The following is a 13,188-nucleotide window of genomic DNA, read 5'->3' on the forward strand; positions in this document are numbered from 1 at the left end:
AAGACTTCAGTTAGTACGCATGCATTGTGTGCACGTTCTTCCGTCTTGTGCGCGTGCTTCAGGTGACGAGAAAGAAAACAGTGATAGCTAACACCGAGACACAAGTTTTGAAGCCTGTTTAATAATACTTATACTTAATAAATATCCTGAGGATATTTTGTCTTACATTTCTACCCACAAAAGGACAAAATCAGTAGACAACAGGTAGAGTAAATGCAAATGGAATGTCATTCAATATTTGTGACAGACAGGGGACATATAGGTTGTAGGTGACTATGTTGTCAAAGGGACAGCATAGGAACGTTGTGACTAAGTGCTCCAGTGCTTTCACGGGCTTTGTTAGGTAGTTGCCGACAAGTTCACAACCGACCAAAAACAAGTAGTGGAATAGTGGTGAGGTTTTAATGGGTGTAGGGTTAGTCAGTAGGCGGAAACACATGGCTAGATAAGATAAATAGATGGCCTCACACTCCAGTACAGTAGGTGGCGGTGTATGCACCTTTCAGTTGGTTGTGATCCTCCAATACACATTTCAAGAAGAAGAATTAAGCTGATCTGCTTAAAACGTGGACAGATTTTGGGTGGTGTTTGTTTGCGCACCGCCATTATACCATAGAAGAAGATTTTGGGCGGAGTAAACACAAATGCTTCGCTTTTTCCTGTTTGTTACTCGGTACCACTTCCACAAAGTCATAAATCCTGCCTATTTCTATCATGTATCTTCTTAAAGTGTGATATTAAACCAAACGGTTAACTCTAACTAATTGTTGTTTTCATGTATTTTAAAGATATAGCTCATTTTGAGGCAGTGGTAACCTTCCTCTCAGCAAACCCCAAATTTCCCATCAGCCACCACAATATTCACAGGCGCTCCATAGAAGGTATTTCTCATTTTGTACTAAGGACAAACCACCCAGTTAAACGTTAGATTAAAAGGTAAGTTCGACTCTGTACTTGGCCACTGGTATACCTCGAATGTTGGTATTGTTGAATAGCATTTAAACATATCGTAGTACTACTGCATCAGATAAAATTAAGTTGGAACAAAGAGATCTATGTTGTGTTGTCGCGCCAGACGCCATGATTGGTTGCCCACACTAGCTAATAATGGCTGGCTAGCAGAGTTAGCTAGCTACTGTAGTGAGTTAAAATAGATGGCAACTGGACGTTTTGGTAGATAACGTGAGTATCGCTAGTTAACTATGTGGTGTTTTGCATTGTATTTCCAGCTTGTTGATGTAGCTAGCTATGGTTTTTCGACGGGATATAAGCAAGAGGTCCGTTAACTAACTAGTCGCGCGGGCGCACGGCTATGAGGAATCAACGTATCCAGTTTCCGAGCTTTTCCTACTAACGTTAGTTAGCCAGGTACGCAAAACATGTTAGCTAACGTTAGCTCGCAGCTAGCTGAAGAAAACATAGCTAACTTCGTTTGACTAACTAGCTAGTTAACATTTTTTTCCTAGCTAACATTAACGTAACTCTCATCCATTTTCAGCATCACAATGTCCGAGCTTTTTATGGAATGTGAGGAAGAGGAGCTGGAGCCATGGCAGAGACAGACACCAGAAGTTAATTTGTTGGGCGACGGTAAACATGATGACGATGACGACGATGAACCTATATTTGTTGGGGAGCTTAGTACTTCAAAGGGCACCATTAACACCAGACCAAGTATGTTTTCTTCTCTTCGTATGGCTCAGTTAATGTCAGGTCTCCGACGTCTGTTTTCTCTAGTTTGGATAGTTTGCTTACACAATGTCCTTCCATTGGATGATTTTCCATTGGATGATTTTCCCTTAGTTTCTCTACAAATTTGGTAAATGTGATTATCAATATATATTGTATTGCTTTGAAAATTAACCAGTCTTGTTTATGTATCTGACCTGTCCTTGAAGTGAACAACCAAAGAAATGTGAAGACCACCCCAGTTCAAAGTGGTGGAGTTGGAAGACCAAGAGCCCCTAGGATGACAATGACACACAGCTCCCCCCAAGCTCATCTCACACAGGGTCCAGTTCCCCAGAACATAATAATTCCAGGGAAAGGGTTGAACAATGCACCTCAACCCTTAACAGCAGTACCACCACAACCCATCATTATCAACAATCAGGTATTTTGTGCTATATCCCTTATTTCACTTTGCTATACATTGCAAAAAAACCGCACATTACATTTGAGTCATTGAGCAGAGACTCGTATCCAGAGCAACTTACAATTACTGCATTAATCTTGAGATAGCTAGGTGAGACAACCACAGATCAGTTGTAGTAAGTACATGCTCCCTCAATAAAGTAGTTATCAGCAAAGTCGGTGCTAGTAGGAAAATGCGGATTTTCCCATGATTGTGGTGCTGGGACAGAAGAGCTTTGACTGGACACCTGTTTAGTTATAGAGATGTAAGTTGGCTTTAATGGTGTTGGTGCAATGTTTTAATAAAAACGGTTTGCCTTTTTTCTTAGGGTTACATTATGACCACACCACAGTTACCGGCCAACTCAGCTTTCCTTGCTTCCCTTGGGAAACAGTATCCCCCCGGGACATCTTTCACTGTGGTTCCAGGTAAAAAAAAAATAGAAACATTACATCTTAATTTGATTGCAGGCAGGCAAGCAACAAACCAAAACATAACACACATTTTTGTATTTCAGAGCAGACTAATAATTGGAAATTAATTTCGTGAATCTATGCCCTACAAGTAAACTTATATATTCCCTATACAGCCACAGTGCACACGTACTACTTTTATGCTGTGTTTCATATTTGTAATGTGTTTTTTTTCAGCAGGCCAGCAGCACATTCTGCAGCAGGTGACTCCAGGGAAGCCTTCACCTGGGGTTATCCACAGGCCTCAAGTGCACATGATCCACAACAACGTAGTGACCTTGTCCAATGTGCAGGGCCCCGCTGCATTGTCTTCCCAGCCCAACCGCTCAAATTCTACCAACCTCCAGATTGTGTCCCCAGTTATTCAAGCCAAAGGCAACAGCTGGGGTGAGCCAAAATATCTAACTTGTTTGACCCAGAGATATTCCTGGCCAGGTCAAAACTCCTGACCCTCTGTGTGACCTCATGATCTGAAGATTGCATGTGACTTGTGATAATAAGTATGAATCATTTTTCTCTCCCCTTAAACAGACTATGGCAAACGAGGTTTACCTCAAGACCAAAACAGCACAGCTAAAAAAGCAAAGCAGGACATGGGTAGGGGTTTCCTTACATCAGTTGCATGTTCTTTTATTAGCTAGATTCATTAGCACTTACTTTTTTTTTATTTTTACAACTGAAATTTAGATTTTTGTTTTTGCAGGGTCTTTCCACGCCCAGGAGATATTAGAAAATGGGGCACGTTTTTGTAAAAAATGTCCAAAGTGTAAATTTGATTTCTACCAACAAGTTGTCATGAAAGATCACATGGTGGTGAGTTCAGTCATTCTAAAATGCATGCCTTTAGCTGTGACAATTGTTTTACATAAATATTGTATAACGTTACTATTCAGGGCTTGACATTAACTTTTTTAGCTGCTTGTACTTCGGACAAGGATGACAGATTTTTTTAACGCCATTTTGACATCATTGTATGATGCAAGGAACTACTTTAAAAAAAAATATATATATATATATATATATATAAATATATACAAATTTACCATAAAAAAATATACATTTTGCTGGGCTACACTCTGCCTATTCGTGTCTTTGCATATTCATTCGTGTCTCAAAATACACCACTGCCCCCTTTAAGGCTAACCTTGAGGATAGTTGGCCACCCTTGGTCGCCTATAAAAGATTGCAACGTTACAATTACAACCAAATACTTTTTATGGCTTTTATATATTAAAGGGCGTCCCTGGGACGATAAAACATGTATGCGGTTCGAAACAGACCCTGGGACGGTTCTGGGATGACGTCCAAAAATCATACAAAAAAATCATACAACTGCTGCACATATAATATATATATATATATATTTCCATATGCACACATGGTTGCACACAAATGTTCCAACATGCGATTAGTGAGAACACCTTTTTCAATGTGTGAGCGGTTTCATATGACAGCGATTAAAATGTCTGTTAGAAATGAAGAAGTGAGATCTAAAGCTGTATAAACTGGCATGGTTTACTCACGACTAGTATTATGCCTTTGGCTGTTGGAAAATAATATTGATTTGAAAGCTAATAGAACATGAAAAATTCTGGTTTCAACATTTCTGTGGTCATATTTTGCCTAGGCTAGACTACATCCAGGTTTTAAACAATTAAGTTTATTATGAAATAGTTTCAAAATGTTGGCCGCCTCCGCTCAGATTCAAGGTGGGTGATGTGCAGTGCGCAACATGCACTGTCTTTCACTCTCCGGTCTTGACCATTTGATCTGAACGAAGTGCCTAGAGTATGTCGACAGATTCAAGCCTTCAGACATTAATGTTAATTATCCTGTATTTAATGTAATTAAAATTCTCATTAAAGTTTTCCTACATTTTCTGCCTCCTCCCTCATGTCAGTATCCATCTGGACATGAGGCTGTAGCCAATATGCATATCAATTTATGTACATGAAAAATAGATTTGAAAATTATTTCAGTGTTTGCTTCTCACATACAATTCTGATCGCAGTAATTATTTGATTTTTGTGATAGATTTGTTGTCCAAATGGACAAGTGAAAAAAATGGTTCTTGTCCCGAATAAGAGGACATGTGTTAATGTCGAGCCTTGCTATTAGTGCATGAACCAGAGCCTTATATAAGGCATTTTTTAAGAACTACAATATCAACTCTGCAGATTGCAATTTGTCAGCCTATTTTAATTTAAATTACTTTAATTACAGAAATGTTGTCCTCACCTGTTGGAGTGTGTCTTCCCCTCAACCCCGAAGTCTACTTACCTTTTTGCAAGCAAGCGCATCATGCTTGTCACAGACTTCTACTATGGTAGATTTGAGGGAGACAAACCAAAATCGCAGCAGCAGAAGACCCCATTTACCTATAAGTGCCAGAGCTGTTTGAAAGTACTCAAGAACAACGTCAGGTAACTACAGCAGACTTTGCTTGCTATGCAGCTCTGCTTCTGTTTTCAATAAGCCACCGTATTCCTGAATAATACGATTATTTGTGTCGAGAAAGGGTGTCGTGTCTACTGCACAAAATGTGTTTTGTATAAACAAGGTCATTTTCTAATCTAAATAACTTTTATATCCTATTTGTCCAGTGGTATAATGAAAACAATACATTTGGCATGTCACATGTTTACATAATGCACACACATTACACAATTACACCAATAAGCAGATTGGTGGACATATCTTCTACATTTATATGAACGGCTAAATGTTATTGGTAATGGATGGATACATCAACCAGCCTTTCGTCAATACGCCACCCCAAGTGTCTACTGTACTGTTTTGGTGCATGGAAATAGTGTTCATGAACAAATGTTAAAATGAGCCCTCTGCCCATGGAGAGTGATTAACTTCAATGTGAAGAGAGGAGATTCAATGTGTTTCAGCCCTCATCACAGTTTTCTCCCCCAGGTGGATGACATATCAACTCATATTCCCACTTGGGGCCAGAGATGAATAATGGCTGCTAGTTTGGATGGTGTAAGAACTGCTCCTTTGATTAAATAACTTTGCTTCAGAACGTTGCAAGAAAAGCCTCTGTAAGCTCCTTTTAATGGGCAGACGCATTTGTGCTGTACTCAGTCTGGCAGCAGAGGTCATAGTTGGTCTGCATAAAAATCCCTATTAGGGGAGCTGAGGTAACAGACTGTGCTGGCTGAAAAATGGGCCTTGCCTGCCTTGTCAGTGCAGCGGTTACATGTAGAGGTCATGCGGCTCGGTGCAGCCGTGGAACACCTCATAATTAAGCCTAACAAAAAGCTGTGTGTAATTGGCGGTATTATAATGGCAATTATGCATGCTTAGGAAGTGAGGTGCAAGGAGTGGTTGCTAATTTCTTTTTTTTTTTTTACCATGGGGATCCGAAGCGCAGGTTTGGTGTTGCACACAGGCCACGATCTGTTGAAGTGTTGTTGAATACGGCTTCACTGTAATTTAGCTCATTACATGAAGTTTTTCTTTTTCCAAATGGTTGAAGTAGGGTAGTTAGTTATTTATGTATGCATATATTGAATTATTTAAAAGTTTGACTAAAAAGATAATGAGCTTTTTTAGAATATATTCACAACATTTTTTATGAAATTTGCTCTGGGTGACTGGATAGTAGTTCTCTTTTTTTAAATAGCTTGTTTAAAAATAACATTCAGTTTTTTGCAATGTAAACTAAAGATAAATTGCAAAGCTCACACCCATCTTTGTTTCTTTGGCATATCTTGCACTTTGCGGGACTCTTGTAGGTTCATGAACCACATGAAGCACCATCTGGAGCTAGAGAAGCAGAACAGTGAGAGCTGGGAAAGCCACACTACCTGCCAACACTGCTACCGGCAGTACTCAACCCCATTCCAGCTGCAGTGCCACGTCGAGAGTGCCCACAGCATGGTCGAATCTTCAAGTAGGCATACCAGTCAATGGCAACCAACATGAAACTTCAGTGAAACCGTACATTTCACCTTAACGTATTGAATACCTTCTCAAGCAATCATACATTGTACATAACTTTATATATATCCAACCTGTCCTTAGCGAGTTGGGCCCATTTTTAGTCATTTGTTCTTGTTTTGTAGCCAATTGCAAGATATGTGAATTAGCCTTTGAGTCTGAGCAAGTGCTCCTGGAACACATGAAGGACAATCACAAGCCTGGAGAGATGCCCTATGTCTGCCAGGTACATTTTGTTTATCAATCATGTTTTTATAGTAGTTTGTTCACAAAGAAAAGTTATTCACAGTTGATCGTAGAGATGCCCTGGCACTACAATCAGGAATTGAAACATTTAATTCATACTTTGAAGGGATTTGACTTGCAGTCTTCCTGAACCTTTTATTATTCAAACGAATACTTTAATTGTCTCCTTCCAGGTGTGCAACTACCGGTCTTCATTCTTTACCGATGTGGACACACACTTCCGTACGGTGCATGAAAACACAAAGGATCTCCTTTGTCCTTTCTGCCTTAAAGTTCTTAAAAGTGGTCATGTCTACATGCAGCACTATATGAAGCATCAGGTAAGAGGCTTAGTTATATTGGGTACTTTTCTATTGTTAAATATGTGCAACAATCCATGATCAATAAACATGTTGATTGGGTCATTTTTGATTGATGGGGCTCATGCTCTGACTGACCTGTCACACATTGTAATTTCATGTCAGTTTCCTGATGGTTCAGCCTCTTAATAAAGCAGTGAATGCAGCAAATAGTTTTTCTCTCTGAGTTAGAGTTTTATAGCTGGCTGGTTTAAAGAAAAATTGAACACTCTTGTGAGTTACCCTATTGGCTTTCATTCTGAGGTTGGATTGATTTGGTTGTCTGCTGAACACCTTGATGTAATACATAACTGTCTTACAGCAATGTCTGCTTCCTTTCTCCTGCCTAATGGGCTCTCTGGCAAAAAACAAACCAAATCAACTCCACAAATCACTGTATGTAGCCATAGAACAAAGAAATAGCTGAACCTATTATCTACCTATATGCAGTCTTGTTATCTTGACTCGTGCTTTTCTATTGTACTTGTTTTGTAAATTCACCAGAAAAAAGGAATTAATCGTTGCGGGAAATGCAGGCTGAATTTCCTCACCTACAAGGAGCGAGTGGATCACAAGACTCAGCACCATAAGACTTTCCAAAAACCCAAAGCTTTGGAGGGCCTTCCTCCTGGAACCAAGGTTAAACTCTTCTTATTTAGTCTAGGAAAACATGTACCAAGTATCTACAATATAAAGTCAATGGCAACTGCAATAAAGCCTCATTTGAAAGCAAGTTCTATTACAAATGTTTAAATTACGACATGAATTCAGATAATCTTAATTTGATCAGTTCTTTTAATACATTTTTCAGGTGACTATCCGGGCCTCTCTGACAGGGCCATCTCCCAGTTCCGCCCGTGCTGCTGACAAATCCAGTGTCAGTGTCATACCAGAGGTCTCAGGCATGAAGCGAGCCATGAAGGCAGCCAATGTAAAAGCTCAGAGCAGTACATCTACCACACAGGGCAGCAGTGGGGGGAAAGGCAAGGGCGCAGTGAGCAAAAAGCTCCTCAAGCAGCAGAAGAACAACCATGTGTTGCAGAGTCTCAGGTCGGTACATCACTCAGTCAACTTGTTTTTTTTTCTCATGGTGCAAACTACATAGTTTCTGTTATAGCAACTATGGTCAGGGACAGTTTCTTTTCATGGTTGGTTATGAACAGGGCTCTAAATTCAAACGTTTCATTGGTAGCACTGGTGCTCTCAACATCAAGTTAGGAGCTAATGAGGTTACATGACTGAACAACAGGTAAACAAATGCCTGCGAGTGGTTTTGGAACAGCTTGTGAAGTGGTTCATGAATGTATAACCAATTCACAATAGAACACTGCAGGTAATATGGGTTGTATTTTTTTTACCAGTTTGTGCTAGAAAAAATGTGTTTTCGCTGTAGTGATGGTGTTACCATGACAGTAATAAATATGTGCTTGCTTTTATGTCTAGTTCACTCAAACAACGGTACGGCGAAGCCTAATCATTACAACAATTATTATCTGGGAGATTGTATTCATAGTTGCACAGTGCTCCCAAAATAAAATGTCAGGTCGCACAGCAAAATATTTAGGAGCATATGTGACCAAAATGGTCGCACTTCAGAGCCCTGGTTATCAATATATTACACCAATCAAGTAACTTGTATGTTTAATAATGCATCACAGAATGTTTTACTGAAGGTAATAGTACTTCAGATATAAATGAAATAATGATGCCCTAATTAATTCTCTACTTTTTTAGTATTGGAGAAAGACGGCATACCTGCATTGAGTGCTACTCGGAGATTCATGACTTCTATAGTCACTATCCCATGGTTGCAATTTGTGGTGCATGCAAGTATCGGACGAGTTGCAAAACATCCTTTGGAAACCATATGATAAGGTAAAGCATCAGATTCATAACGCATATATACACTGAGTACAAAACTTTAGGAACACCCCTACAAGGTGTCAAACGTTCCACAGGGATGCTGGCCCATGTTGACTCCAATGCTTCCCACAGTTGTCATGTTGGCTGAATGTTCTTTGGGTGGTAAAACCATTCTTGATACACATGGGAAACTGCATGGAAAAACCCAGCGGTGTGCAGTTCTTGACAAATTGGTTCGCCTGGCACCTACTACCATACACTGTTCAAAGGCACTTAAATATTCTTGCCCAGTCACCCTCTGAATGGGGTACACACACACAATCTGTCTCAATTGCCTCAAAGCTTAAAAATCCTTCTTAAACCGGTCTCCTCCCCTTCATCTACACTGATTTGAAGTGGATGTAACACGTTATTTAGCAGATGCTCTTATCCAGAGCGACTTACAGGAGGAGCAAGTAGGGTTAAGTGCCTTGCTCGAGCACATCGACAGATTTTTTCCACCTAGTCTGCTCAGGGAGGATGTTTTATTGTTCATATTAAATATATATTGTAAAAATAAAGTCTTGAGTCACCCTGAGGAAGGAACAGTGATGCCGAAATGTTGGTAAATAACCATTAAATTGCTAGGAGTTTAAACATGGAGTGTGCAAATTAATTTTTATAGTTTATTCGCCGTTAGTCAGCACCTCCACACAAACTACTTTTTCTGCGTGTGTGCCAGCTCATGTTTTTTAATCCATATTAAATATATACAAATATATTTTTGTCAGGTTCCATAGTGCCATCTCAAAAGAGAGATTCCGGAAAATGAGGAAAATCCCAGTTGTCCTAAGGTACGTGTCCCTAACTAAACAAATCTGGTCTCAAATCAATTCTTTAATGTTGCCATTGTTCTGCACTTTAGTTTTTGGTAATGACTTCTTTATGTAGTGTTGCATTTTCACCAAATATGACCAAAATTAAGCACCATGCTAGTTTATTCTATTCCATTAGGTTCATTATGAATCACATTTTACCTGCTGTCTTGCAGGAATTTAACCCTTGTCTGTCTGAACTGTGACTTCCTGGCTGATGCGCATGGAACTGACCTCATGAGCAAGCATTTGATTGACAGACCACACCACATCTGTAAGGTCATACTAGAGAAAGGTATAAGGTTTATCACATTCTTCACAACCAGATGCTTAGGCGTCGCATTTTGTTCATATAATAATAATAACCTGTCTGCATATCATGATTTTCTTGTCTTGCAGGAGAAGGTGGTGCTGTAGATGACGGCATTAGAGGGTGAGTAGCTACTCTCCCAATGCAGCAGATAACGAGAACATCCTAAAATAAAAGTAACACCCCTCATAGTGTTGTAATGAGATTCTCAGAATTTGATCAAGTACTTGTGAGACTTCCAACTCCCTGACCCATGAGTTTGAATGCATCCATTATTTTGAGAAATCTTTACCATGTACCGGTACTTTTTACATTAAGCTAATTGGGATGCATATTAAGTGGATTCTTTCTTTTTTTTAAGAACTTTGGCCTTAATTAATACCAGAGAACATTGCTTAATTAATGTGTGCCTAAAGTTAGGTCATTTTGTCATTGGGAAGCTGCTGAAATGAATATCCTCGTCTTAATTTGTTGTATTCCCTTGAGAAGCCAAACGCACTAACAATACACGAGATCAAGTTCAAATGTAATCATTTCATAAATATGTTGTTCCTCCTGAGATTTTAATATGTACAATTGAATTGTTTGAAGAATAATTTGTCTGGACAAGGACATTGGTCCTTTTGCTTCATGATTAATATAACTTTTTTTTTAAATAACTATTTGGATACTAATTCTGTGCTGATAAGCCGGTCTTAATTATGCTCTGAAAATTAATTTTACGTTTTCATTACCATATTCTAACGCTATCTCCAAAGTAGTTTTATTAAAAGTGCTCTACGTTTAATGGATTTGTCGTGATTCTCTTTTGTTCTGTTTCAGAAATAAGCAAGGGATCTCTGCTCTGATGTTCCCTGATATCCAGGTACTATAGCTGGATTGTACCTGAGAAACAGATATGTTTGATTTTGAACTGTTTCCTCAACCCAGCACCTCTTTTTATTTTTACATAGAATGCTGAAACTGCCACAGTGAGTGGTGCTTTTGACCAATTCCACAGGTAATTAAAGGGTGGTCCACACAAAATAGAACCTAGGAAAAATATTTATATCTTCGATGGAGTTGATTAGATTGATTTGGTACGTTTCTCTTCTCTCTCTCTCTCCCCCCCCTTCTCTTTCACAGCGTTACCAGATTGGTGGAGACCTCCAATGTCTTGTGTATCACCCCAGCTGCTGAAAGAAGGGATGGGCCAGAGGTAATGCATGTTCAGACCCAAGAGTCAGGAAGAGGTGCTGTAATTCTACTAGACAACGATGATGCAGCAGTTAACCAGCTAGGAGAGGCAGAAGTGCAAGGGCTTCCACATATCTCTACAGTGGATCAGAGCCAGGTAGTCACACAGGCTACAGAGCTAGAAACACCCATGGAAAGTTCAGTTGAGGAAGACCCGTCTTTGCAGTCAGGGCCCATGGATAGAGGAACAACCATAGGAAACTCAGTTGAAGGGAAGTGGAGAGAAGAGCAGTCTTTGCAGTCAGGCCTCGTGGAAAGTGAAACACACATGGAAAGCTCAGTTGAGGGGGAGCAGAGGGAGGAGCGGGCTTTGCAGACAGCGACCAGGTCCCCCACTAGTTCTGTGGCCTGTGAGTTAGATGGGGAGACGGTGCGTTTGCATGAGTCATTAAGCAAACCGGAATCTGTGAGCTTTGACGACAGTAAGGTCAGCGCTTCCCTGGAGACCATCCTCTTTAAGGTTGTAGACCAAGAGGTGAAAGATATCGTGGAAGCAAAGGACATCTCGTCCTCTCAAAGTCCAGCTGACGTCCTTCATCAGAGGGCAGACGACAAAGACATTCCCTCCAGTCCTAAAACACTGAAGGGATCGGTGTCCTCTGAGTAGTGAGAAGTGGACCGGATGCATTTTTAAGAATACTGCATATCATTGAAATGTATTTCTCTTCCCATTTTCTTATACTTGACTGTCCTTGACCAGATGGAGATGAGCTGAGACGTGTTGTGTTTATTAGATTTGGCATTTGGAAAAACATGTATCATTTTTTTCTAACATCAGTGCAAGATTTGACTTCTGTCTGTCAAACTTACAATTTGGTTGTAAGCTTTCAATGAAAGTGAAAATGGTACACTGAATAATTTGACTTTCTGTAGTGTCGAAAAATACCATTTCTGAATGTTTATGCTTTCCTTTATCTGAACCTGTACTCGTGTGAAAAATCCTTGAAATATCTTAACTATCCTTCCACTGGTAGAAATAGGCCTTTTTGTTTATTTTGGATACCTCCTCTACTTCCATTGACATTTCATAGGTGCTTTTGTGTATTTTTAATATACTATAATCCATCACTTTCCCTTTGATCATCTGTATGTCTTTAGTTTGAGAGCAGTCCAATGGACTTGAATCATTGAGGGAGTTTGAGTCAAAGGAACTGCGGCGCACCGGTCTATGGCCCGTCGCATGAACAGGCAAAAGCAGTGGGGGGAACTGAAAATCTTCTTTACACTCTCTTGGGTAATTCATTCTAATCATTTTAAATCGAACAGTAGTCTGCGTCGTTTGATCATGTCAACAGGGCAGCATGGTGCATCGTCCAGAAACACTTTGCCATAACTTGTTTGAAAATTGAAGCATTTTTTTTATTGTAAAGGTAGATGGTGTTTTGATCAAAAGCAATCACTTTTTCACTTGAAACCAGTATCTTATTCAATACTCCACGTACTTAACCTACGTCAGATGATTTTGCCATCAGCCAGAGTGGGGCACCTGGCTCAAAAAAGAATGCAATCACATCCAGTGCAAACTCCTCCCACTGGAGACAACTGGGCCAGGTAATCTAATCCCCTCAGTGTTTCCATTGCAGTCGTGCTAACATGTAAATAAACTTTGGTAATACAGTATGAAATCTGCTATTGAGACTTGATTAAGAACGGGCTGTCCATGTTCATTATGGTTGAGAGAGATGATCAACTGTAGTCTGTAGGATCATCACTGCCCAGCTTACATGAAAAGTAATAAAATGCATTGATTCAAAAAGCTTGAGGGAGAAGTGTGACATGA

General features: G+C 39.8%; 1 protein-coding gene across 5 annotated transcripts; it reads left to right on the forward strand.

The window, feature by feature from the left end:
* The first annotated feature begins 571 nt into the window (after positions 1-571).
* On the forward strand, positions 572-13,051 carry LOC118359597 (zinc finger protein 280C-like). Of its 5 annotated transcripts, none has more exons than XM_035738128.2 (21): positions 572-673; positions 789-936; positions 1,499-1,674; positions 1,899-2,113; positions 2,463-2,562; positions 2,785-2,994; positions 3,139-3,204; positions 3,311-3,420; positions 4,831-5,030; positions 6,357-6,514; positions 6,687-6,787; positions 6,981-7,127; positions 7,650-7,784; positions 7,957-8,195; positions 8,880-9,020; positions 9,779-9,841; positions 10,039-10,157; positions 10,262-10,295; positions 10,995-11,037; positions 11,126-11,172; positions 11,298-13,051. In XM_035738128.2, exons 3-21 carry the CDS (start codon positions 1,506-1,508, stop codon positions 12,013-12,015), a joined length of 3,015 nt encoding a protein of 1,004 aa, XP_035594021.1. In that variant the 5' UTR covers positions 572-673; positions 789-936; positions 1,499-1,505; the 3' UTR covers positions 12,016-13,051. The 5 variants fall into 5 exon arrangements, with proteins under 5 accessions (XP_035594021.1, XP_035594030.1, XP_035594011.1 ...); XM_035738137.2 differs by adding an exon at positions 1,230-1,368 and having other exon boundaries at positions 603-936; XM_035738118.2 differs by having other exon boundaries at positions 603-936.
* The last annotated feature ends 137 nt before the right edge of the window (positions 13,052-13,188 follow it).

This window comes from Oncorhynchus keta, chromosome 2 (assembly GCF_023373465.1).
Source record: "Oncorhynchus keta strain PuntledgeMale-10-30-2019 chromosome 2, Oket_V2, whole genome shotgun sequence".
NCBI lineage: Eukaryota > Metazoa > Chordata > Actinopteri > Salmoniformes > Salmonidae > Oncorhynchus > Oncorhynchus keta.

Coding starts and splice junctions, on each gene's coding strand:
- LOC118359597 (XM_035738128.2), top strand. CDS start 1,506: ATGTCCGAGCTTTTTATGGAATGTGAGGAAGAGGAGCTGGAGCCATGG. Junction 5,031..6,356: donor GTACTCAAGAACAACGTCAG/GTAACTACAGCA, acceptor GGACTCTTGTAG/GTTCATGAACCACATGAAGC. Junction 9,021..9,778: donor TTTGGAAACCATATGATAAG/GTAAAGCATCAG, acceptor TATTTTTGTCAG/GTTCCATAGTGCCATCTCAA.